Genomic DNA, 27929 nt, shown 5'->3' on the forward strand with positions numbered 1-27929 from the left:
GGTATCGATCTTCGTAAACCAAACTTGTGGATGAAGGAATGGCGTTTGTTGCGGCTCTCATTTTCTGAATTATTTTCAGTATAGGTAAAGAAATTGTTCTTCTATATATACATGTAAGTATTATTATTAACAACAGCTCTACTGTAATAATCAGTTTTAATGCAATGTTATAGCTCTCAAGCTGTTTATTTGCTTATAGTTGTGTTTTACCGCTAGGTTTCTAGGTCAAGAGCTCATAGCCATTGTCTTGCAGTCAGTGCCCAGGGCGTGGCTTCATACCCTCGTTACTGTACTGTTGTCTTGTCAAATAAAACTCGTGGTGACAACTAATTACGATCACTATTATTCCTAATAACTCATTGTACAACGACAAAGCGTGATAATGATTGTCTCGAAGCTAAATTCCGATATTAGCATGTCATGCAATTGGTTACCTTTCAGTGAGAATAGCGCAACTTATTACAATTAGGGCTTGTTTCTGGTTTGGGAATTAATCCATTTCGAATATCGGACTCTTTCCTTTCAAACGGCTGGTTCTTTAACATGGTAGCCTATGGGAGACCGCAGCGGACGCATTAATGCGTGAGCGGGTACCTCGTCTTCGTTCGCTACCGGAAATGACGTCACCGGAAGGGGGATGAAGCGGAAGTTACATTAGAATGACGTTGTGGTGACGCTCGTATATCTCTCTCTCTCTCTCTCCGTCGCCGTCGGCGGCTAGCATAGCTGCCGTGGTTTCCCGATGTGGCTGTCGTTACGATCGGTCGCTTGCGTGCATATGAGGACGAGTACACGCGGCATGTTTGCTTTTTAAGGGAAGGGGAGTTTTAAGCAAAAGACAAAAGCGAAGAGTCTGTGAATAAAATACCATTGGATAAATTTTTGGTATTAAAAATTGGATTAATTCAAAAAATATGGATTATCCGTTCCGGCGCTGAAATGTATCTATAACATCAGCATGCTTTCTAGTAGATGTCGTTATCGTCCACTGGATTCTTAACATTTTTCCATAAATTTCGGTATCATAATTATATGATCTGTTATTTTAAATCTATTTCCTACTGGATCAATTAAGTCACTTTCATGTAGGAAGTAACTTAATTGATTTGTATTCGTTTATTACTAAACGAATACAAAATTATCTATTTACTTAAAGAATCACCTTAATATACATTTTAGTAAAATAGTCACTATTATCTAATGGCTTCTGTGCAGTTTCAGTAAACTATTTTCAATATCATAATTATCACCAATATTTAGTTTAAATCCTACTTTCAAGATGTATTAGTATCAACTGGTGAACTATATAAGACCCTTAATATGAAGATTTGAAAATTTTGTAACACCACTAAAGAATCGGAAGGGTGTTTATTTTTAAAGTTCTGATAACCTCAACCTGCTTCATCTACTAGATATTTTCGTTATTTATCTTCAGAAATTATCTTCTTGAATGGCAGTCAGTCTCAAGTAGAGTAATGTGGGCAAATATGAGAATGGGGAACTGAACAATGAGACTTATTTGTGCCTATGGTCCCACAGAAGGTTCTACTAAGGTAGAAGTGGAGGAATTTTTTGAGGCTTTAGAAAAAGCAACTGACACAATGAAAAAGGAAAAGTTGGTCCTTGTTGGGGATCTAAATAGTAGAGTAGGAAATGATTGTGAGACATACAAAAATATTTTGGGAAAATTTGGAGAAAAGAGCAAAGCTAATAATAATGGCAAATATCTGTTGGATTTCTGCTCAGGACATGGACTGGTTATTACTAACACCATGTTCCAACATAAAAATGTGCACAAATTCACATGGAGAGAAGAGGCTAGGAATAAGAAAAGTCTCATTGACTATGTTATTGTTGATAGTGATGTTTTCTCCCTGGTGCAGGACACCAGAGTGTACGGAGGATTTGAAATTGGAAGTGATCACTATTTAGTCTTGAGCAGGATAAAATTGAATTTCATATTGAAAAGAATAACATGTAAGAAAGTTTTAAAGCGAATAAAAGTTGATCAGCTCTCAGATGTGAACTGTAGACTAAAATACAGAAATATTATTGAAAAGAAAATGAAAGAGTTTGAGAACAGGAATCAAACCTTGGAGATTCAGTGGCAAACTCTGAAGGAAACATTGATTGATTCTGCCAGAGAGGCATGTGGTGAGGTTGTGTGCAAGGATAAAAAAATCAGAACTCCCTGGTGGACACAGGAAGTTAAAGAGGCAGTGAAGGAAAAGAAGAAAGCATATCAAAAGTTCCTGGCAAATAAGTCAGCTTTTACTCTTACAGAATACAGAGACAAATGTAAGAAAGCTAAACAGTGTGTAAAACTAGCTAAACAAAAGTTATGGGAGGACTTTGGCAAGAATATAGAAAATAAATATCAAGAAGGTGGCAAAATATTCTGGAGGTTGTTGAAGAAGCTTAGGAATGGAGGAAAGAGTGCTGTAAAAGGAATTAGAGATGATAAAGGTGAAATGAAAACAGGAGAAAAAGATATCCTTGAAGTATGGAGTAATTACTTTGAAAAACTGCTAAATGAAACAAGCAGGGATGACAGCACAGTGATAAAAAACACTGACCAGGCATGCAGTCAGGAATACATATCCATACTTGAAGTAGAAAAAGCCATCAAAGGCTTGAAATGTGGAAAGGCAGCAGGAGTAGATGATATTCGACCAGAAATGCTGAAGTATGGTGGTATAAGAGTCTTACAGTGGCTGCACTGCATAGTTCAGAAAGCCTGGACAGAGGGACGAATTCCCGATGATTGGAGTAGAGCTCTCATAGTACCCATATATAAAAAGGGAAATAAAACTGAATGTGAGAATTACAGAGGTATTTCTCTACTGAGTGTTCCTGGCAAGATCTATGCAAGTATACTTGAGAAACGGTTGAAAAGAATTGTGGAAGAAAAGCTTGGTGAAGAACAAGCTGGATTCAGGCCAAATAGAGGCTGTCAGGATCAGATCTTCACTTTACGACAAATAGTCGAGAAAGCATGGGAATATAACAAAGATCTGTATTTAAGTTTTGTCGATTTGGAAAAGGCATATGACAAGGTGCCAAGAGAGAAGCTATTCAATACGCTGCAGTTATATGGTGTCAATGGGGCATTATATCAAGCAATACTTAGTCTTTATTTGAGTTGTGAGTCAGCAGTTAGAATTAAAGGAAGTACAGGAAGATGGTTTAATGTTAAATCTGGTGTGAGACAAGGATGTACATTATCCCCTCTGTTATTCATTATCTATATGGATCACATTATGAAGGAATGTGGTATTAAACCTGATATCAAAATTGCAGATGTTAATGTCAGCTCTTTGCTTTATGCGGATGATGTTATACTTCTAAATAAATCCGCTACAAGTCTGCAAGATTCTCTGACTAAATTGAATAGCTGTTGTAATAGATATGGTATGAAGGTCAGCAATAAAAAGACAAAGACAATGAAAATAGGCAGAATCATGGAAAATGTCAACTGTGTTGTGCATGGAGAACCTGTGGAACAAGTAAAACATTTCAGCTACTTAGGCACAATTTTTACTGAAGATGGTAAACTAAATATAGAAATAGACAACAGAATCAGCAAAGCTGGTATCGTGGGAAGTCAATTGAATAAATTCATATGGAATAAAAAAGAAATTAGTCGGAACACTAAATTAGCTGTATACAAGACTGTGTTCAAACCAATTTTAACTTATGGATCTGAGAGCTGGGTCAGAAGTAAAACACTTGACCAAAGACTAGAGACCGCAGATATGAGAGTCCTGAGAAAGATTAGAGGCGTGAACAGATGGCATCAATGGCAATATCATATTAAAAATGAGGATATTAGGAAAGAACTTGACATTGTCAGCATCCAGGAATGCGTTAGCCGAGCTAATCTCAGATGGTATGGTCACTTAAATAGAATGGGAGAGGAAAGATTAGCAAAACAAGTGTTCTCTGCCAGGTTTTCAGGAAAACGACCCAGAGGAAGACCAAGATATAGGTGGATTGATACGGTACAAAGTGCTTAGACGATAGAAATATAAGATCCGATAATGTTGGAGTCTTGACAAGTAACAGACTGATTTGGAGGAAAATTGTAGATAGGAAGTTAGTAATGATGTAATTTTTTCATGTAGTACTGTCATATCCTGTACACCCCTTGAGGGTGCATGGCAGGAATTTGATGATGATGATGATGATCTTCAGAAATGTTTTTAAGAAATCTCAATTACCGAATAGATTATACTTTTGGTTTGATCATTTTCTTCTTCTCTACACCATGGAATAACCAATATATTTCTAATTTTATATATAATCGTATTTACAATGATGGTTCCTCTTAATACATTTTAAATATCACTCTTAACAAGTACTGGAAAACACTGGTTGATTTGAATATCTGCTTCTGGATGCTGTTGTAGTGAACTTGTTGTACTGGATACAACTTTGTATTTATTATATCATAAAGAAATGTTACTAATTCCAGCTTTATAATTTGGATCAAGATTTTAGTCGATCAAAATTTTACAGGATGATTTGAATAGATTGGAGAACTGGGCGTTTTACGTTTCATGTGGTTGTATTGTAAATGTACAATAACAATATATCATCATCATCATCATCAAATTCCTGCCATGTACCCTCAAGGGGTGTACAGGAAATGATAGTACTGCATGAAAAAAATTACATCATTATTAATTTCCTATCTACAATTTTCCTCCAAATCAGTCTGTTACTTGTCAACACTCCAATATTATCAGATCTTATATTTCTATCGTCTAAAGCACTTTGTACCGTATCAATCCACCTATATCTTGGTCTTCCTCTCGGTCGTTTTCCTGCCAACCTGGCAGAGAACACTTGTTTTGCTAATCTTTCCTCGCCCATTCTGTTTAAGTGACCATACCACCTGAGATTAGCTCTGCTAACGCATTCCTGGATGCTGACAATGTCAAGTTCTTTTATAATATCCTCGTTTTTAATATGATACTGCCATTGATGCCATCTGTTCACGCCTATAATCTTTCTCAGGACTCTCATATCTGCAGTCTCTAGTCTTTGGTCAAGTGTTTTACTTCTGACCCAGCTCTCAGATCCATAAGTTAAAACTGGTTTGAACACTGTCTTGTATACAGCTAATTTAGTGTTCCGACTAATTTCTCTCTTATTCCATATGAATTTATTCAATTGACTTCCCACCATACCAGCTTTGCTGATTCTGCTGTCTATTTCTATATTTAATTTACCATCTTCACTAAAAATCGTGCCTAAATAGCTGAAATGTTTTACTTGTTCCACAGGTTCTCCATTCACAACACAGTTGACATTTTCAATGATTCTGCCTATTTTCATTGTCTTTGTCTTTTTATTGCTGACCTTCATACCATATCTATTACAAGAGCTATTCAATTTAGTCAGAGAATCTTGCAGACTTGTAGCGGATTTATTTAGAAGTATAACATCATCCGCATAAAGCAAAGAGCTGACATTAACATCTCCAATTTTGATATCATGTTTAATACCACTTTCCTTCATAATGTGATCCATATAGATAATTAATAACAGAGGGGACAATGTACATCCTTGTCTCACACCAGATTTAACATTAAACCATCTTCCTGTACTTCCTTCAATTCTAACTGCTGACTTGCAACTCAAATAAAGACTAAGTATTGCTTGATATAATGTTCCATTGACACCATATAACTGCAGCGTATTGAATAGCTTCTCTCTTGGCACCTTGTCATATGCCTTTTCCAGATCGACAAAACTTAAATACAGATCTTTGTTATATTCCCATGCTTTCTCGACTATTTGTCGTAAAGTGAAGATCTGATCCTGACAGCCTCTATTTGGCCTGAATCCAGCTTGTTCTTCACCAAGCTTTTCTTCCACAATTCTTCTCAACCGTTTCTCAAGTATACTTGCATAGATCTTGCCAGGAACACTAAGTAGGGAAATACCTCTGTAATTCTCACATGCAGTTTTATTTCCCTTTTTATATATGGGTACTATGAGAGCTCTACTCCAATCATCGGGAATTCGTCCCTCTGTCCAGGCTTTCTGAACTATGCAGTGCAGCCACTGTAAGACTCTTATACCACCATACTTCAGCATTTCTGGTCGAATATCATCTACTCCTGCTGCCTTTCCACATTTCAAGCCTTTGATGGCTTTTTCTACTTCAAGTATGGATATGTATTCCTGACTGCATGCCTGGTCAGTGTTTTTTACCACTGTGCTGTTATCACTGCTTGTTTCATTTAGCAGTTTTTCAAAGTAATTACTCCATACTTCAAGGATATCTTTTTCTCCCGTTTTCATGTCACCTTTATCATCTCTAATTCCTTTTACAGCACTCTTTCCTCCATTCTTAAGCTTCTTCAACAACCTCCAGAATATTTTGCCACCTTCTTGATATTTATTTTCTATATTCTTGCCAAAGTCCTCCCATGACTTTTGTTTAGCTAGTTTTACAGAGTGTTTAGCATTCTTGCATTTGTCTCTATATTCTCTAAGAGCACAAGCTGACTTATTTGACAGGAACTTTTGGTATGCTTTCTTCTTTTCCTTCACTGCCTCTTTAACCTCCTGTGTCCACCAAGGAGTTCTGATTTTTTTATCCTTACAAACAACCTCACCACATGCCTCTCTGGCAGAATCAATCAATGTTTTCTTCAGTGTTTGCCACTGAATCTCCAAAGTTTGATTCCTGTTCTCAAACTCTTTCATTTTTCCTTCAATAATCTTTGTGTATTTTAGTCTACAGCTCACATCTGAGAGCTGCTCAACTTTTATTCGCTTTAAAACTTTCTTACATGTTATTCTTTTCAATATGAAATTCAATTTTATCCTGCTCAAGACTAAATAGTGATCACTTCCAATTTCAAATCCTCTGTACACTCTGGTGTCCTGCACCAGGGAGAAAACATCACTATCAACAATAACATAGTCAATGAGACTTTTCTTATTCCTTGCCTCTTCTCTCCATGTGAATTTGTGCACATTTTTATGTTGGAACATGGTGTTAGTAATAACCAGTCCATGTCCTGAGCAGAAATCCAACAGATACTTGCCATTATTATTAGCTTTGCTCTTTTCTCCAAATTTTCCCAAAATATTTTTGTATGTCTCACAATCATTTCCTACTCTGCTATTTAGATCCCCAACAAGGACCAACTTTTCATTTTTCATTGTGTCAGTTGCTTTTTCTAAAGCCTCAAAAAATTCCTCCACTTCTACCTTAGTAGAACCTTCTGTGGGACCATAGGCACAAATAAGTCTCATTGTCCAGTTATCTATATAAAATATGAGATAAAGTGCCATGTCAAATGTGTATGTAAGATGCTAAAATGTAATATTTGCATTTGATTTTTGCAATATTCGCTGTGTATGTTTTGTATTGAATATAAATAAAATAAATAATATAATATATATCTATATTACGATTTTTTTCGAGGGAGGCTGTGAAGTATTTTAATTTTTCCAAAGGGGGCCCTGACATCCAGAAGTTTGGGAAGCACTGATGTAAATAACCCGATGGGAACTTATTGTATTTACTGCTTTAACAAATTCCTAAAATGAAAAATAAAAAACAAAGGTAATGCTTTGACATTGGAACTTTGTATAATAGCTGTGTATCAGGGCACAAGAAAGTTGTTTATGTCAGTGTATGAGAAAGATGCTGGCGAGCTCTCTGTATAAACACCTTCAAAGAGATCCACTAGGTTAAGAAAAGTTTCCACGGACCGACGAGATAGGATTAAAAGAGTGCACAGAGGAGAATAAAGAAGCTCAGTCTTATTAAAAGATCAAGGAGTCATGCCGAATTCTTCAGGGGTTGCAACCCTTGGTGCAAGGTCCTGGAGAATGCGAAATAAAAAGGCAAACATCAAGAGAAGAGGAGAGGAGAGGCACAGTTATCAGAGTGGGCAGTGATCAGCAGAGAACCATGGGGCATCACTGGCAGTTGCCAGAGATCCAGAGGACCAGACATTATGGCAAACACCAGAGGAAAAAAATGGGAATGACGAGTGAACAGCCTATGTAAATACCTGAGCCAAATGTCAGTCAGTTGTCGTTTTGCCAAGGGAGGTCAAACAAAACCAAAAGCCACACTGTGATATTCAAGCCTGTATGCTGAAACCTCTTGCCTGAGCTTTTCGAGTACCGGGACATTTGCAGTCCAAATTATGCCAATATCCAGATGAAACGCCCCCTGAAGCAACACTCTCCAGAAAGAAATCTAAGGACCAAGATGAAACAAAAAGCATAGAGACTTTAGACATAGACCTTTGGAAGAGTGTGTGAAAAAGAGCCTCTGTAAGTTTGTTTCCTAGATTACAAAAGGAATATACAATAAAAGAAACATGTTATAGAAGAACTGATAAGAAATAGTAATAATAAGTATCTGTAAGAGAGTACTGTGATTTGTTATTAATTGGAATATAGCTTGTGAGATAACTTGGCATAGCTTGCTAACCTTTTTGTGAGTAAATTAGTTTCTGTAATTTGATTTAATAAGCAGAGAAGTAATTATATCGTACAGTCATTTAGTATTGAAAAAGGAATGTTTGTTTCTTCATGCTAAAAGTCTATAGGATAGGTAGAGAGAGAAACCTCCCTATCATTTAATTAATGTAGTTTGTTATTAATGTAAATAAATGCGTTTCAATTATATGTCAATAGAGTGGCACCTGATCTTTTAATTTACAATGCACTGTTCCTAAATGAAGTCGGTCTTATGAGCTGGAAAAAACTAAGGCATTAGTAGAAGTGTAGTTTATGTACGTAAGACCCACGACTGTTAATTTAAACTTTATTGATGAATTTTATGCTAGTAAGAGAGAGATAGAGAGAAATCTACCAGACATTTTACTGAGTCTTGTGCCGATATAGAAATACTGGTGGCACAGTCTCAATAAATTAATTTTCCTCTTTTTTCATAGGCTTATGACTAGTAAACACAAAAGGTGGATAAACATAGTATTCAATAGAATGAGTAAGAAAGGTTATGACAGAAAAAGCACGTACTGCTAAATAGAATTAGAGTAAAGATATTACAATATACGCAAATAACACTAGATATATTACAATAACGCAGTTGACTCAAGACATTGCAATGGTGCAGTCGACAGGATAATTTCCACAGTTGTAAAATAAGAAATAGGAGATTGGAATAGTTTTGTAAATAAAGAATGCAAATGAATAGAAAGTGTACATATATGTTGTGTAAGAAAATTTTTTAAGAACCATTTTTTTTAATTATTATTCCATGGCATTACTACACCAGATCATAGAGGTCAAGTTCATGTATTTTATTCAGCACCTTTTCTGGGTTGTTATAGAGTTCAAATTTGGAAATGTTCATACAGTTTAGCAAATGCATTGATGATGCTTCCTCGATATTACATATTTGGCAGGTGGGGAAGACTTTTATGCCATTGCTAAACTTGATTGGTTGGTCTTGTGTGGCCGGTCTCTTGAGTAAAGAGATCATGGTAGTGGCACTGCGATTAAACTTGGAGTTGATGGTAGCTGGATTTTCTGCTAAGTACCAGTGGTGAGTCATGTCCTGAAGAATTGTTCTTTTTATGTTTTCTTTTTTGGTGATTTTAAAAAGATCGAAATCTGTGGTATCACCTAATGTTGCGGCCATTTTTGCTACTTTATCTGCAGTTTCATTTCCCTTTAATCCCACATGGGATGGAATCCATTGGAAGATTATTTCTGAATCCTTATGTAGTTTGTTTATGTTTTTTGCTATGTCTCTAAGTATTTCTTGATGGCTAATGTAGCAGTTCTTAATAGCTTGAAGGGCTGCTAAGGAATCTGTGAAAAGTATAAACTCCTTCGGGTTTTGTTTGTCGAAATATTGCAGTGCTGTGTCGATTGCTATTAATTCTGCATGGAATGAGTTGCATCCAATACTGTTAGTTGTTTTTACTTCTATATTAGGAGAGCCATAGATGACTTTGCCATTCCCAGAATTGCCATTTGGATTTTCGGAGTCATCTGTGTAGATCTTTATCGAGTCAGGTCCATATTTCATTATGTTTGAAAGGGCTAATGATCTCAAGATTTCAGTATTTTCTAGGCATTTTTTTCATGTTTCCCTATTTCAGAGTTGATGACTATATTTTTCCTGTCTTGATTTTGAGGAAATGCTGGGTAGTTGGCTATTTTATTTGGAAAATCCAAGGGAATTTTATTTTCTATGATTTCATGCATTGGTGAATTTTTCATTATTCTGTTTGTTGGTTTCCAGTTTTTAAAAGGTTCACTTGTTCTATGATGTGCAATGTTGGCTCTTTTTTCTACCAATTTGGTAAGATTTTCTTGCCACCTAATTTTTAAGTGAACAAGGTTGGATTCGAATTCAGCTATTTTTCCAGGATTGTATTCCTTAGTTCACATATGATTTAAGAACCATGAATGTTAATAGCGATACGTTAGGAGCCACTATTACTAACACGATGGGCAATGTACAATTCTTTAGAACAGTAAATCCTCACCTGGCCTCATCATCCCTCAATTCTCTGCAGAGGACGATGATGATGATGTGTTGTCGTTTTTCAAGTTTGTAGAGGAGCTAAGATACGTCGGAAACTGGTCAGACTTCCAGCTTCTAATAATTTTAGGGAATAAATTGATTGGCAGGGCCAAGAATTTTTTGTATTCCTCTCCCATACTGAGAGGCACTTTGGAATACAATAAATTCAAGGATACCCTGATATCTCAGTTTTCCAAAGTTAGAAGCGTGGGTCCAAAGCTGTGAAAAAAGAATATCACTGAGTATTACAATAGGTTGCTCACCTTAGCGAATAGCTTGAGCATGTCCAGGTAGAAAAAGAGCCATCTTGATTGGGCAGTCTTCAACCAATTCAGGTTAGGAGTAAGAGAAGAATATATGGAGACAGCATACAAAGGAAGTTAAGTAATTTAGAAGAATGCTATCAGGCCAAAAAAGAAAAAGAAGAAAGGCTAGGCGATATTCATCCTGTATCTAGTGCCAGCCAGATAAACAACATTACAGAAGTGTCAGATACAAAAACTGAGGTTACGAAAGAGAAAAATCCAAGGAATCCTAAAGAAAAACGTTGACCAATAGAAGAGAGGTAAAAAGGAAAATAAGGTCACAGAAATAAATAACATAGACCACACCAGATTAACTGTCGCATAGTCTATTAATATGGAAGAAATACACTCTTATATCAAAAAAGAGGTACAACAGCCCTTGATAGATAAACTTGACTCCATTCAAAATCAGTTAGAGGAGTTCAAACAAAAACCATCAAGGAACAGCTTGCCTCTGAACAAGAGTGTACTGAATGGAACAAAAACAGGAGGAAAGTACCACAGTGCTATAGATGCAATAAATTTGGGCACCTTGCCAAAAATTGCTATAGCAGTAGAAGACACTTAAATAGAAGGATGTATTCGGAATCTAATGTGGTCATGACTCACCATCATCCCACACAGAGACTAGTAAGTGGCCAAGAAACTTTAGGAATCAGCATGAAAATGCCATGACAGTAATAAGGGGGGAAATAAGAGGGCTAAAGTGCAGAATTTTATTGGACCCTGGTTCCCAGGATTCAGTGATAACCGGATCTCTGTTCAGGAAATTGCAATCCCGAGTATCCGAAAGTATCACTAAGCTAAGAACACCAGTCGTATTGAAGGGAATAACAAACCCCACCATTTATACTCCGGAGGAAGTGAAGGGCAACATGTGGTTGCTGGATTTTACGTTAAACGTTTCACCAGAATTGTTAATTCTCCCGGAATCCTCTCAAACTACAGCAAAGGTAGTTCTTGGAACAGACTTTTGAGAGGCACATAAGTTCTCTTGTGATTTCACTAAAAGGGAGATTTCCATTTTGTGATTTAACCAGGTTGCCAGGCAGAGGTAGTCGAAGGCATCATGCTGGAGAAAATGTTGATGAGAGCAACACATGGAACAACCATTCCCAGTTAGGAAAGGGGGAAGCAAGGAAAAATAGATGAGAAAGACAGGGAAATTACTTTGCTTCATCCCCCAACTGTTAGAGATATTGAACAGGTAAAAGGGGAAAGAGACCTTACACATCTTGAATGTACAAGATATCAGCAAATGAGAAAGTGAAGTTAGAGGCCACAAATAAAACTGCTGCAAATTAAATAGAAGTGAACACATTAGAATTAAATTATAGTATAGTTTACCCCCCCCCCCAGATAACAGGAGAAATAGAAAGAGAGCAAGTGGTTGGAAGGGAAATAGATGCCCAAGGGATATTGACGATAATGATTCACAGCATCAGTTGCACCAAGAAGAGCCCACAGGTCAGGCTGATGGGGTTCCCTGCTCAAAATTAAATGACAAATCTGAGTATTATCCTACCGAGAGAATGCATGAGACACGACAAAGAAATAGATTAAAGAAAAACTTTTTACCCACGTTCATGGATTAAACTTTTTTCATGAAAGGGTGGGCCTTTATAAACCACAATGTAGCTTAGAAATTCCAAAGCGTTTTACATCAATTTTTACAGAGGTCAAGTCTCGTGAGAAAGATACAAAGATAACGTTGTTTCTCTATATATATTTTATGCTAAATATTAATGTAAATAACTATGGGATCTGACTGTATTTACTGTTTTAACAAATTCCTAAAATGAAAAAGAAAAAAAAAAGCAATGCTTTGTCACTGGAACTTTGTATAATAGCTATGGATAAGGGCACAAGAAAGTTGTTTATGATGTCAGTGTATGAGTAAGTTGCTTGCGAGCTCTGTGCATAAACACCTTCAAAATTAGTATCTTTGAAGCTCTGTGCATAAACACCTTCAATGAGATCCAATTGGTTAAGACAAGTTTCCACTGCCCGACGAGATAGGATTAATGGAGTGCACAGACGAGAATAAAGAACGGGTCAGTCTTATCAAAAGATCAAGGAATCATGCCGAATTCTTCAGGGATTGCAACCCTCGGTGCAAGGTCGTGGAGAATGCGAAATAAAACGGGACTGAGCCGAACATCATTAGGAGAGGAGAGGCACAGTTATCAGAGTGGGCAATCATTGGCAGAGCACCATGGGGCATCATCGGCAGTTGCCAGAGATCCAGAGGACCAGGCATTATGGTAAACCCACATCAGAGGAAAAAAATGGGAATGACGAGAGAACAGCCTATGTAAACACCTGAGCAAAGTGTCAGTCAGATGTCGTTTTGCCAAGGGAGGTCAACCGAAGCCAAAAGCCACAGAGTGATCTTCAAACCTGTATGCTGAAACCTCTTGCCAGAACTTTACGAGTACCGGGAAATTTGCAGTCCAAATCCAGATGAAATACCCCCTGAAACAAGACTCTCCAGAGAGAAACCTAAGGACCAAGATGAAACAAAAAGCATAGAGACTTTAGACATAGACCTTTGGAAGAGTGTGTGAAAAAGAGCCTCTGTAAGTTTGTTCCATCTTTTATTGTATAATCCTTTTGTAATCTACGAAACATGTTATAGATGAACTGATAAGAAATAGTAATAACAAGTATCTATAAGAGAGTCCTCGGATTTGTTATTAATTGGAATATTGCTTGTGAGATAACTTGGCATAGCTTGCTAACCTTTTTGTGAGTAAATTAGTTTCTGTAATTTGATTTAATAAGCAGAGAAGTAATTATATCGTACAGTCATTTAGTATTGAAAAAGGAATGTTTGTTTCTTCATGCTAAAAGTCTATAGGGTAGGTAGAGAGAGAAACCTCCCTATCATTTAATTAATGTAGTTTGTTATTAATGTAAATAAATGCGTTTCAATTATATGTCAATAGAGTGGCACCTGATCTTTTAAGTTACAGTTCACTGTTCCTGAATGAAATCGGTCTTATGAGCTGGAAAAAACTAAGGCATTTGAAGTGCAGTTTATGTACGTAAGACCCACGACTGTTAATTTAAACTTTATTGATGAATTTTATGCTAGTAAGAGAGAGAAAGAGATATAGAGAGATATCTACCAGACATTTTACTGTGTCTTGTGCCAATATAGAAATATTGGTGGCACAGTCTCAATAAATAAATTTTCCTTTCTTTCATAGGCTTAAGACTAGTAAACACGAAAAGTGGAATAAACATAGTATGCAATAGAATGAGTAGGAAAGGTTACGAGAGAAAAAACACGTATTGCTAAAACAGAATTAGAATAAAGATATTACAATATATGCAAATAACACTAGATATATTACAATAACACAGCTGACTCAAGCCATTAGAATGGTGCATTCGACAGGATAAAAATCCACAGTTGTTAAAATAAGAAATAGTAATTGGGACAGTCTTGTAAATAAAGAATAGTAGGCAAATAAATAGAAAGTACACACACACACACACACACACACACACACACACATATATATATATATATATATAGTGTAAGAAAAATTTTTAAGAACCATGAATGTGAACAGTGGTAACTTGGGAGCCACTATTTCTAACACGATGGGAATGTAGAATTCTTTAGAACAGTAAATTCTCACCTCGTGTCATCATCCCTCAATTCTCTGGAGAAGACCATGATGATGTGTTGTCCTTTTTCAAGTTTGTAGAGGAGCTAAGATACGTTGGAAACTGGTCAGACTTCCAGCTTCTAATAACTTTTGGGAATAAATTGATTGGCAGGGCCAAGAATTTTTTGTATTCCTCTCCCATACCGAGAGACACTCTGGAATACAATACATTCAAGGATACCCTGATATCTCAGTTTTCCAAAGTTAGATCCATAGTCAACATCAGATTGACTGTCGCATAGTCTATTAATATGGAACAAATACACTTTTATATCAAAAAAGAGGTAGAAAGACTACAACAGCCCTAATAGGTAAACTTGACTCCGTTCTAAATCGGTTAGGGTAGTTCAAACAAAAACCTTCACGGAACAGCTGGGTTCTGAACAAGAGTGTACTGAAAGGGAAAAAACAGGAGGAAAGTACCACAGTGCTTCAGCTGCAATAAATTTGGGCGCATTGCCAAAAATTCCTATAGCAGTAGAAGAGACTCAAATAGAAGGATGTATTGTGAATCTAATGTGGTCATGACTCACCCTCATCCCACACAGAGACTAACAAGTGGCCAAGAAACTTTAGGAATCAGCATGAAAATGCCATGACAGTAATAAGGGGGGAAATAAGAGGGCTAAAGTGCAGAGTTTTTTGGACCCTGATTCCCAGGTTTCAGTGATAACTGGATCTCTTCAGGAAATTGCAATCCCGAGTATTCGAAGGTATCACTAAGCTAAGAACACCAGTCATATTGAAGGGAATAACAAACCCCACCATTTATACCCCGGAGAAAGTGAAGGGGAACATGTGGTTGCTGGATTTTAAGTTAAACGTTTCACCAGAATTGTTAATTCTCCCGGAATCCTCTCAAACTATAGCAAAGGTAATTCTTGGAACAGACTTTTTAGAGTCACATAAGTTCTCTTGTGATTTCACTAAAAGGGAGATTTCCATTTTGTGATTTAACCAGGTTGCCTGGCAGAGGTAGTCAAAGGCATCATGCTGGTGACACTGTTGATGAGAGGAACACATGGAACAACCATTCCCTGTTAGGAAAGGGGGAAGCAAGGAAAAATAGATTTATTGATGAGAAAGACAGGGAAATTACTTTGCTTCATCCCCCAACTGTTAGAGATATTGAACAGGTAAAAGTGGGAGAGACCTTACACATCTTGAATGTCAAGATATCAGCAAATGAAAAGTGAAGTTAGAGGCCACAAATAAAACTGCTGCGAATGGAACAGAAGTGAACCACATTAGAAGTAAATTCTAGTATAGGTTACCCCCCAGATAACAGGGGAAATAGAAAGAGAGCAAGAGGTTGGAAGGGAAATATACGCCCAGGGGATATTGACGATAATGAATCAAAACATCAGTTGCACCAAGAAGAGCCCATAGGTCAGACTGATGGCGTTCCCTGCTCAATATTAAATGACAAATCTGAGTATTATCCTACCCAGAGAATGCATGAGACACGACAAAGAAACAGATTAAAGAAAAAAATTTTCCCACGTTCATGGATTAAACGTTTTTCATGAAAGAGTGGCCTTTATAAACCACGATGTAGCTTAGAAATACCAAAGTTTTACATCAATTTTAAGAGGTAAGGTCTCGTGAGAAAGATCTAAAAATAACCTTGTTTCTCTCTATGTATTTTATGCTTAATATTAATGTAAAGAACTCTATGGGAACTGAGTGTATTTACTGCTTTAACAAATTCCTAAAATAAAAAAAATAAAAAAAAGGCAATGCTTTGTCATTGGAACTTTGTATAATAGCTATGTATAAGGGCAAACGAAAGTTGTTAATGATGTCAGTGTAGGAGAAAGTTGCTTGCGAGCTCTGTGCATAAACACCTTCAATGAGATCCACTAGGTTAAGACAAGTTTCCACTGCCCGACGAGATAGGATTAAAGGAGTGCACAGACGAGAATAAAGAACGGGTCAGTCTTATCAAAAGATCAAGGAGTCATGCCGAATTCTTCAGGAGTTGCAACCCTTGGTGCAAGGTCCTGGAGAATGCAAGATAAAAAGGGACTGAGCCAAACATCATTAGAAGAGGAGAGGAGAGCCATAGTTATCAGAGTCGGCAGTCATCGACAGAGAACATTGGGGCATCATCGATAGTTGGCAGAGATCCAGAGCACCAGACATTATGGCAAACCCGCACCGGAGGAAAAGAATGGGAATGACGAGAGAACAGCCTATGTAAATACCTGAGCCAAGTGTCAATCGGATGTCCTTTTGCCATGGGAGGTCAACCGAAGCCAAAAGCCACACAGCGATCTTCAAGCCTGTATGCTGAAACCTCTTGCCTTAGCTTTTCGAGTACTAGGAAATTTGCAGTCCAAATCCCGCCAATATCTACATGAAACACCCCCTGAAACAAGACTCTCCAGAATGAAACCTAAGGCCCAAGATGAAAGAAAAAGAATAGAGACTTTAGTGCAGGACCTTTGGAAGAGTGTGTGAAAAAGAGCCTCTGTACGTTTGTTCCATCTTTTATTGTATATTCCTTTTGTAATCTCGGAAATATGCTATAGATGGACTGATAAGAAATAGTAATAAGAAGTATCTATAAGAGATGCCTCTGATTTGTTCTTAATTGGAATATAATTTGTGAGATAACTTGGCATAGCTAGCTAACCACTTTGAGAGTAAATTAGTTTCAATAATTTGGTATAATTATTATTATTATTATTCCTGATACCTCCAAGGAGTCCGAAGACTCATCGCGGGAGGACATCTTCCACTATCTCTACACCTTACCTCTACTACGAATCAACGCCATCTACCGCCCACCTCCAACACCACCACAACTAGTAATTTTTGTCTGTAAATTGCGTGTGTTCTGAAGGGCCGATTTGTATGTATGCGGGATGAAAAACCCGAGTTCCCGGGAGAAAAAACCCTGCTACCTCCGTATGAGATCGGCTAACTCACCATCGATTGAAATCGACCAGATAAAGATTCCTCCCGTCGCGACGAGAATCGAACTTAGGCCTATTCCAATCGAAGGGCGCAATGTACCGTCGTTCTTCCAATTGCGCTACGGAGGTAGAGCAGAGAAGGCAGAGAGGTAATAAGCAGAGAAGTAATTGAGTAATTATATTGTATAGTCATTTAGTATTGAAAAGGGAAAGTTTGTTTCTTTATGCTAAAAGTCTAAAGGATAGGTAGAGAGAGTGATCTTCCTATCATTTAATTAATGTACTTTGTTAATGTGAATAAATGCGTTTCAATTATATGTCAATAGAGTGGCACCTGATCTTTTAAGTTACAATTCACTGTTCCTAAATGAAATCAGTCTTATGATCGGGAAACAACTAAGGCATTAAAAGTGTAGTTTAAGTACTTACTAACCTCGACTGTTCATGTAAACTTTATTGAAGAAATTTATGCTAGTATGAGAGAGAGAGAGAGGGAGAGAGAAATCTTCCGGACGTTTTACTGTGTTCATCCACCTCTCGTGTTTACTAGTCGTATGCCTATAAAAAAAAGGAAAATTTATTTATTGAGACTGCGCCACTTGTGCCGATATAGAAATACTGGTGGCACAGTCTCAACAAATAAATTTTCCTTTTTTTCACATCATATGACTAATAAACACGAAAGGTGGATGAACATAGTATGCAATAGAATAAGTAAGAAAGGTTACGAGAGAAAAAGTGCATACTGCTAAATTGAATTAGAATAAAGATATTACAATATAGACAAATAACACTAGATATATTACAATAACGCAGCTGACTCAAGACGTTGCAATGGTACACAAATACTGTAACTTAATATATTGTTATTCTAGAATATATAGAAGAAGATCTTTTTATGCTATACTACACTAGTTATTGTTGTTAATAGCAATATGTTATTCTATAGGACACGAGCACATGTACTATAGAATACCATATTGGTAGCTTCTGATGTGTGGTGTAATCTTTAGTGCAATTTATAAAGCCATTAATATGTATATCATTGTATCATACTCATACTCTACTGGTAATATCACGATGAATATGTGTATTATTTACTCCTATTGAAATACGTACAATATATTTACCACTCTCATCATATACTTTTGGTTCTTCCAATAAAAATTTCTGTAGTTCACACTTAAATCTATTTCTCAGTGAGTTATAATTCTCTTTGTTGTGAACTGAATTCATTTAATTGATAGGTCGTTTATTTCGAAAACCCTTATGAGAAAATTATTTAATTCTGATAGAGTATAATTCCCATTTTCTGTTCTTACTCTATACTAATTGGTCTTGTCAAAATATAAGTTTTGTTTTTATTATTTTGTTAATATTGTTTTGTTTAGAAAATTAATATTTTGTTAATATTATTATTATTTGTAACACCTCCGAAGAGTCCGAAGACTCATCGCGGGAGGTCACCTATTGTACAACTCTCCGTCTCCACTGCTACACACGTTGTAACCTCTACTACCCATCACCTACATCAACGCCATCTACTGCCCACCACCACCACAGCTAGTATTTTTTGTATGTAAGTTGTGTGTGTTTATACCAGATCTAATTTTTGTACACTCGTTATATAGCTTCTCAGTTTTACTTTGTAGCAGTTTATTTGTTAACTTATCCAGCTCAGAGATTAATCTTTCTCGATTAATTTCACATGCTTATTTGCTTCCGTTTAAAGCTTTTTTCTCTGTAAACACTACTCGTATTTGTAGTTCGTTCACATGCATGCACTTCTTCTTCTTCTCTCTTCCATCATCTCTGTGGATGATGATGAGGCCAAGTGAACTCTTTTCACTTCTGTCTGTCCCTGGGGAGTCCGAACAATTCTTTCCAGTTCGGTGTCGCTTGTTGTGATTTGCTTTCAGGTCCTCTTTTATTTTGTCTATCCATCTAATTCTGAGCCACCCTTTGGATCTTTTACCTTCCATCGTTCTATTCAGGACTTTAGTTGGTAGTCTTTCTGTTCCCATTCTGGTCACATGGCCAAACCATCGCAGTCTGCTTTCTTGGATTTTGTCTATTATTGTTATTTCTTGTTTAGTCGTTTCCTTATGTCTTCGTTTGTCAATCTATCCAGCAGAGATACTCCAAATAATCTTCTTAGCCAACCCATTTCAGTACTTAATAATTTTTTTATCTTCAGCCTTTTTGAGATTCCAGCATTCGCTTCCATAGAAAGGTATTGGGAGTACCATTGTTTCATAGATTGTTACTTTTGTTACTCGTATTTTGCTGCCGGTTCGTCTGTTTATATTTTTTTTATTTCACCATTGTACTCAATAACTCCTCGAAGTGAAGTTTTCTACATGCTCTAAATTCCTACTATCAATTTCAATTTTCAGATTGGTGCTTATTTTTGCTATTTGCATATTTTTTGTTTGGTCTATATTTATGTTTAATCCAAGTTTTAGTCACTCCTTTAGTTTATCAAAAATTCGCTGTAGATTTTTTCTGTGCGCAACTAGTACAATCTGCGTCTGCAAATTTTCAATTTGTTACATTTTTCCGGCATATTTTGATTCCGTCTTCATTGTTTAAGGCCTTACTAATTGCTTCTTCCAGTGTAAGATTGAACAGGTCTAGTGACAGATTGCATCCCTGTCTCACTCCGCTCTCTGTGTAGAACCAATTGGTTAAGGTGTCCCCATTCGTACTGCACTTTCAAATTTCTCATACAGATTCTTTATTATCCTTATAGTTTTGTTGGGAATTCCAAAATCTTCCATAGTTTTCCATAGTTCTCTTCAACGGATTGAATCAAATGCCTGACGAAAGTCTATGAAATTTATGTAGCGACTTTGGTTGTACTCTAGTGTCTTTTCTATTCGCTGTCTTAAGGTGAATAGTTGATCAATTGTGCCTCATCTCTGTAATTGCATTCTGTTTTATCTCCTTTTTTGTATATAAGAGTTATGACTGATTTCGTCCAATCAGTAGGCAGTGGTTCATTTTTGTAAACCTTTCGAATAATGTTTTTAATGGTTCCAAAAGTTGTTTCTTTCCTGCTTTTAGGAATTCTACGTGTATTTGATCAATGTCAGGTGCTTTCCTAGTTTTAAAGATATAAACATTTTTCTATGCTGTGTTCTCTTATTTCTTTGGTAAAGATATTTGTTTCCATTTTCATTTTAGTGGCTGGAATTGGAATATCCTGGGAGCTGTTTTTATTATATAAGTCTTTAAAGTATTCTTCCCATCTGACCATTCTTTTTGTTTTCCTTTCAATCAGTTCCTCTTTGTTTTTGATCATTATCATTTTGGTTGTCCGTGTCGTACTCATTTGTTTATGTAATCCATGGAGGTTATTTTCTTTTGATAGCTTCTCTGCCATTTTGCATTTTTTTTCTAACCAATTATTCTTTTCTCTTTTAACTAGTTTTCTAAATTTTTGGTTAATCGATTATACAGCAATCCCTCGATTAGTGCGCCTAATGCGTTCTTTAAAACATGCGCATTAATCGAAAACGCACTAATCGAAAATAATAACTTATGGGAAAAAGTATAATTCGTTCCTCAAATTTCTTTTTTGAACCTTAATTTTTTATAAAAGAATTAAAGTATGTCTCAGGGCCTAGTTAAAGGAAAACCACGAAGCCGAAAGACAATAAAACATATTCAGAATATAAATTTTATTATTCTACTTCTTAACAAAGAATTGAACTAACGTAGTTTCGTGGGCATTTTGTTTATTTTTTTCATACAACCGACGGTATGGCCCTATTGCCTCTTCTACTCTTCTGCAAATTTTACTGCTTCTCTCTTCATCAGGGTCAGCCTCAAAGCATTGCTGCTTAAAAACTTTGATTGTACGAAAAATATTTTCAAATTGTTTCTGTGAAATCTCTTTTGGCTGACTATCAGTGGTTAAATTTTCTTCATATTCTTCGGATCTTCCCGCTGTGCATCTAAATTTAGCATGTTGGAAGCACTCAATTCTTCAGAATGAGATTTAATTAACTCTTGAACGTTATCATTGAAGGGGAGAAAGAAATGAAGGACGTACGAATTGATCGCCATCAGGCGAAATCTCGTGCTTTATAGATAAAATTTCCCAACTGTTACACAAGCAAAATAGTTGCCACTTTAAAAACTACAATGATCATAAAAGAAAAGTTAATTTTCCGACGTGTAATAATAAACAACTCATCCCAGAAGACGGAATGGATTCTCCTTTTTGTGACATGCGCAGAAGTGTCGAAGGGTCTCGAATCTGTGGGCGTGCTATAGCAGACGACATAAATTTTCGCGGTAAAAATTTGGAACATAGTGTACATGGAAGTAGTGTAGTATGCCATTAAAAATAGCTTCGTAAAATGTTTTAAATTTGTAACTAAATTATTTCATTCTGTGAGTGATTTTTTTTAAACATTAGCCATAAAAACGTATAGGTAGAAAATTTTTAAAATCTGTAACATTTATTTTTGAGATGTGTATAGGCGCACTAATCGAATTTGGTATCGAAAAAAAATGACGCACTAATCGAAAATGCACTAATCGGGGACGCATTAATCGAGGAATTACTGTACTCATTTCTGTTATAGTTCTGTTTTAGTTTCATGCTTTTCCTTTTATCTCTTAAATTTTTTACTTCTTTCGAGATCTAATCCTTTTTATTTAATTATTTTTAATTAGCCTTTCGGCTTATTAAATTACTAATCCTTTTTACTTTATCTTTCTGTGTAACCTGTTGTATTTTCTGCCAATTTTAATATTATTTCCTTTAATTGGCACCAATGTTCTTCGATATTTATATTCTGTTTTGGTAGTTCCTTCAGGTTTGCACAACATCACTTAAATGGTTCTCTTTATTAAATCCTTTTGAAAGCATCAGCCTCATCAGGATTATTCATTTACGATGGTAATTTGTAGACATCTAAATCTTAAGGTAAATTTTCATTTGAATATTATATTGCAGATATATTATTCATAACAGCTTGAGTTGATTTTAGGTTTTGCTTCCTAATCTGGTTATCTACTTCCACTTTTAGAATTTGCTCATTAGAATTCTGATAAAAAGCATCTTCCTGTTTTCCCCTAGCAATTATTCTTCATTCTTGTTTCTCAAATATCTTTCCTTACTCATCAAGGTATGACTTCCTTCTCATCCATTTATTAAGAAATAAAATAGGCTATACCTGATGTAAAAAGTATACTATAAATGAAATACTAAACCATCTTTAATTAAAATAAAAAAAATAAACTATAGCCGAAATTTAAAAAATCATCTTTAATAAAAATAAAATTAAATGAAAAATGTCTTCAATTAGATTAAAAATCCTACATAGCTGAAATAAAATCATTAGATGAGTGATGAACAGGAAATCATAAGGCAAATTAACTTGGGTGGAATGTGGATGATCATTATGGGAGACTGCAATTCTGATAACTCAGACTGCTTATAGGAAATAATATGGTAATAAAGGAATTCGATTTCCAGAATTCTAGAGGGATGATGTCTTAGACATCATGCAGTGGAATGAACCCAAGGATCAAAGCTTTTAGATTTGAATTTGTCAAATACTAATCATTGAACCAGTCCTATTGGATCGCAAAATTGAGATAGTTGCAAAATATTTGTCAGCCTTCCAAATACCAAATTTCATAAAATTTCATTTCGACAGAGCAAATGCAGCAACCTTTCGGAAAGTACCCTTAAAATTAGCTTTGGTTTCAGTTGCTCGGTATTAAATGATTTCACGCTACAAGTGAAAATTTCTTAGATCCAGTGATGTCGATTTTTAATCTAGAATGGTTGAGAAATAACCGGTTCTGAAACATGATAGCACTGCTACGAACTTCTGTTTTTTTTTTGGTGCTCCACGATGAATGAGTTGAAATCGAAACATGAAATGCACTAATGAAAAATGAATTGAATGTAAAAGACGTTAGAGTTCATGGCTAAAAATGAGTTCAATATTAAATCATCTACTGCAAATTTTGTAAATTCCTGATTAATAGATCTTTATGAGTACTAAAATGTAAGATGCAAATATTGTTCGATTATTTGTTGCATGGTGATATTCAGTTGGGGAGAATAATGAGGAATGAAGCCAATCTCGTGACTTTGCAAGAGGACTTGAATGCACTGGCTGAATGGGCAAATAGCTGAGGTTACCACTTTCATGTTGCAAGGTGTAAAGTTTCAAAATTTTGGAAGCAAAAATCAGATGCAGAGTATATGTTGGTGGTAATATCTGGGAGGTAGAAGTGGAGATGAGGGAGCTGGGCGTGTTTGTATAAAATGGCCTAAGACTTCAGAGACACGTTGTTGTAATCGTGAAGATAGCACAACGGATTATACCAACGATGCAGAAAAAGACGTCAACAGACATCCTAGTATTAGGAACAAACAGCCATAGCATCCTCGTTAATATGATGTAGGACCTCCTTTCGCTACATCAGTTTACCAATCCTGCGTGGGATACTTTCCACAGGCGTAGGATAATGATCAATGGGAAATTTGGACCATTCTTTCAATGGGATCCTAGAATATTGTGGGAGGACACCCCTTGACCGCACCCAACGATGCAGTCCAACCCAAAGATATTCAGATACATTCAGAGTAAGGTTTGAGATCAGGGTTCTGTGGAAGCCAGTCAAGTGTGATACCGTTCATGTTCACAATCCACGCAGTTACAGCAGCAGCCTACTGATATGATGCAGTGTCTTTCTGGAACATACAGTGGTCAGTTCCGTAGAAACTCCACAAAGTAGGAAACATTGCATGTCTAGAATGGTCAGATACCTTTCGAAATACAATATTCATTCCACCACACACAGATGTCCTAGGCTAAACCAGGAAAAACAGGACCATACCGCCACCTCCGAATTTCATAGTTGGTGGTAACGCACTCTCGTAAGAGAGTTCTGCTGACAATTACCACATCCAGAGTCCTCCATCTTCTCGACAGACGGCGTAACTTGATTCATCGCTACATAACACAACTTTCCAAGCTTCCATGTCTCTGGTAATATGGGGCTTGCATATTGCGTTTCTACCATGTGGTAAACCTCTCTTCTGGATGTTTTTTTACAGATAGATACGTGTTCCAATCGATTCCCAAAACTCCGCATTCAACGTGTCGACTGGCGAATGGCAGTCTTTACATATCATCCTTAGCAGCACTCTACAGTCGCGTAAGTTCGGCGAGTGTAGTGGGTCGCCCACTACGGTTGCTCTTACAGTTGACTTTCTGCGCTTTACTCTCAGTATGGTATCACTGATTATTTACCTGAGATGGCGCAATTGTTCAACAATGCGCCGAACAGACAGGCTTCCAATATTGCATCCTATCTCAATGTCTCTTTTAAACAGTTCTCTTCTAGCAACCATTTCATACGGACAGTTGCACTGACTTGTGAGCATTATATTCCTCCAATTTATACCAGAACACGTGACTATTTGGCACAATTCATCTTGCCCATGTGGGTTCCGTTCACATTTTTACAAGCAGTGTATAAGGCGCTTTCATTAGGGGCACACATGGACTATTGTGCGTTGATTTGCACCTAGTTTTCAAAAGGACCAGAAGATATTAGAAAGCATTCAAAGACGATTGACTAAGGCAGTTTCTGTTCCCTAAAGTGTTGAATATTTAGACAGATTGAGGAAATTGCAGAAATAAGGAAGGGGAATAATACTCAGGCAGATATGCTACTGAGGGGTTGTCAGAGTGATATGGAGAAAAACATAGATAAAAGAAAAGGTCATTGGTGGAAGCTGTATAAACAGAGCGTGAGCAAGGCTTGAGAAGTAGATTTTTTGCATGGATGAACTGTGTAAGCGGCACCTCCATATTAAAAATATCAGTCACCATTTTCTCTTTCTATTAAAATAATAAACATATTGTGAGGCTAACAAGATGATAATGGGAATGATGTGGAAGGCACTGACTTGTAGAAGTAACGATCTTATGGTTCCCTTGTATAAGCCTTTGAGCAGGCCAAATATGGATTACTGTGCGCAGATTTGGTCACGTCACCTGGTTTCAAAAATATGAAGATATATTGGAAAAGGTTCAGAGACAATCGACTATGGTTTCTGGTCTCTGGAATGTTGAGTATGAAGATAGATTGGCAAAATGCAATTTGTAGAAATTCGTAGAAGGAGGAGAGGGGATATGATCGAGACATTTAAGCTGCTAAGAGGTAATTACCAGATTAATGTCGGGGGGGTGGGGGGTTGCATAGAATGGGTGAAGATAGGTAGAGAACAAGAGGTCATCCTTGGAAGCTGTATAAGGAGAGTGTGAGCAAGGGAGTGATGAACAGATTTTTTTCATGGAGAGTGGTGAGTGATTGGAATGCATTGCCCGAGAGTGTGGTGAGCTTAAAAACAGTGATGAATATATTGAAGGCGCGGAATGATAAACTGTGTGTATAACAGTAGAACGATGAGTCTTTGACTCCATGGAGGCTTTTTATAATAATAATAATGTTATTATTATTATTATTTCAAACATGCAAAACTGTTGTCCAATTACCTAACAAATGTTAATTAGTTCTTAAGGCTTTGTTTCTAAGTTTTACTACTGCCTGTTTCCCCCCCCCCCCTCCTTGGCGGAATGGATAACTTGCTCAATTGTAACCAATATTTCTTGACTTACAAGAACAATCCATATTCCTACTGTGCAAATGGGTGTTTGTGAGTGTCTTCCAGTGGTAGAATAATTTCATGGAAGGTGAGTCCCCCACTTTGCTCACCAAAAGCCTGAAAGAGATTTGAAATATTGTGTTATTTCTGGATTATCTGAATTTTGGCATATTCATAGTAAAAATGCTTTATAGATTTACAACCATTCGTGGATGTGATTATCTGCAAAAACCAAATTATGTATATTTTTTTTCACACCTTCATCATGAATTTGTTTCAATTTTTACGCAACATTAATAAGCTGATAATTTTGTAGGTCTCAAATCCTGGTGTACATTGGAATTCTTCTGAAAACGCCTAAAAAGATAAGTAGCATTTAAGCTTATTTTTACCATTCTTATCACTGCATTTATAATACATTATTTATTCCACTCGCTTGGTGAGCTAAATAGCATTTCTAACGTAAAGTGAAATGGATGATGTCAAGGCACTTAAGGAAGATCTACAGACACTGTACGATGACGGGAGACGCAATGGTGATGTCACATTTTTACTTGGAGATAGAGAGCAGCCAATTAAAATATATTCATTCGTTTTATTGACACGGAGTTCAGTGTTCCGCGCACAATATTTTTCTCCTGGCGACCTATCTCAAAAACTAAAGCTTCCAAATTTAACTAAAAAAGGTTTTGTAACCATGCTAAAGTGCATCCATTTCAAGACGGTTCATCTTGATAATCTAGAAATTGCCACAGAAACTTTAGCATGTGCTCGAGAATTTGGCATTGATGCCCTGGAAGAAAAATGCAAAGTTCAAATAAGGAAATGCTGTCATCCCTCAGTATTAAATGTGTGTGAAATGCTGGAGATTGCAGAGAAACACAACGTACCAGCTCTTATATACGACTGCCTTAAGTCAATTGACTTAGAAACGAAAGCTGTTTTACAAACTAAAGGGTTTCTCAATTCCAAGCAAGAAATCGTTGAATTCATTGTGAAGAGACGTACATTGAATATGAAATCTGAGGATAAGGTGAATGATGCAGTGGTAGATTGGATCTGGAGGGAGTGTGAGAGAAGAAAATTGCTATTCAATGAGGAAAACATAAGACAAATGAAAATGCCATTCTTACCCTATCTCAATTATTATCAAGGTGCGCCGAGGTCATTTCTGGAATATCATGTGGTCGAATTACGGAGAGGAAGAAATGCATACAAAAATCGCCCAGCATACTTATCACTGGAAATCTTTTGTGAACATTACTCAGTCCATTTCTGCGGAGTTCAACTGGAAATCGATGACCTGGAGAGTTCTACTGGTATAATAAAAGCTATGAAATATAAAATCTATCAGAAAAATGAAATTGCCTGGAAGGAAGACAAACTCCAGCGAAAGGTAAACAAACAACCTTTTCCACGATATACCCAGTTCTTCTTCGACCCTCCTGTTTACGTACGGCGTGGGAAATCATGTGTACAGATAAATTTGCACTTCTTCAATGATAATCATCCAAAAAAGAAATACGAGTCAGATCATCCCGATGACCTACAACGCGAAGACATAAGAGACTTCATCACTGAGTTCTCCGTCGAAGCAAAAATCTACGATTTGCCCTCCAATTTAAAAGTCAAACTTTTGTTCAAATGGTAGAAGATTGTCTAAAGAATATATTTATTACAAATAGTAATTATTATGATAGGATTTGAATTTTTCCCCCATTTTCTTCTGTTTTATTCTTATTTATCATACATTATGCACAGGAGTATAATAAAAGTTGCAACACTCTTAAGTATCTCAGTGTGAATCTTTTACGTATATATTAAAAGTGCACTCAT

At 36.5% G+C, this 27929-nt stretch overlaps 1 protein-coding gene across 1 annotated transcript; it reads left to right on the plus strand.

The window, feature by feature from the left end:
* Positions 1–27883, plus strand: LOC150098614 (uncharacterized). The gene is made up of 2 exons (XM_090405666.1): positions 1–113; positions 26410–27883. The coding sequence occupies exon 2, from the start codon at positions 26566–26568 to the stop codon at positions 27742–27744; it is 1179 nt and encodes a 392-aa protein (XP_090261792.1). The 5' UTR covers positions 1–113; positions 26410–26565; the 3' UTR covers positions 27745–27883.
* The last annotated feature ends 46 nt before the right edge of the window (positions 27884–27929 follow it).

The sequence above is a fragment of the Typopeltis vanoorti genome, chromosome 15 (assembly GCF_054136105.1).
Source record: "Typopeltis vanoorti isolate ZY-2024b chromosome 15, IOZ_Tvanoo_1.0, whole genome shotgun sequence".
Classification (NCBI taxonomy): domain Eukaryota; kingdom Metazoa; phylum Arthropoda; class Arachnida; order Uropygi; family Thelyphonidae; genus Typopeltis; species Typopeltis vanoorti.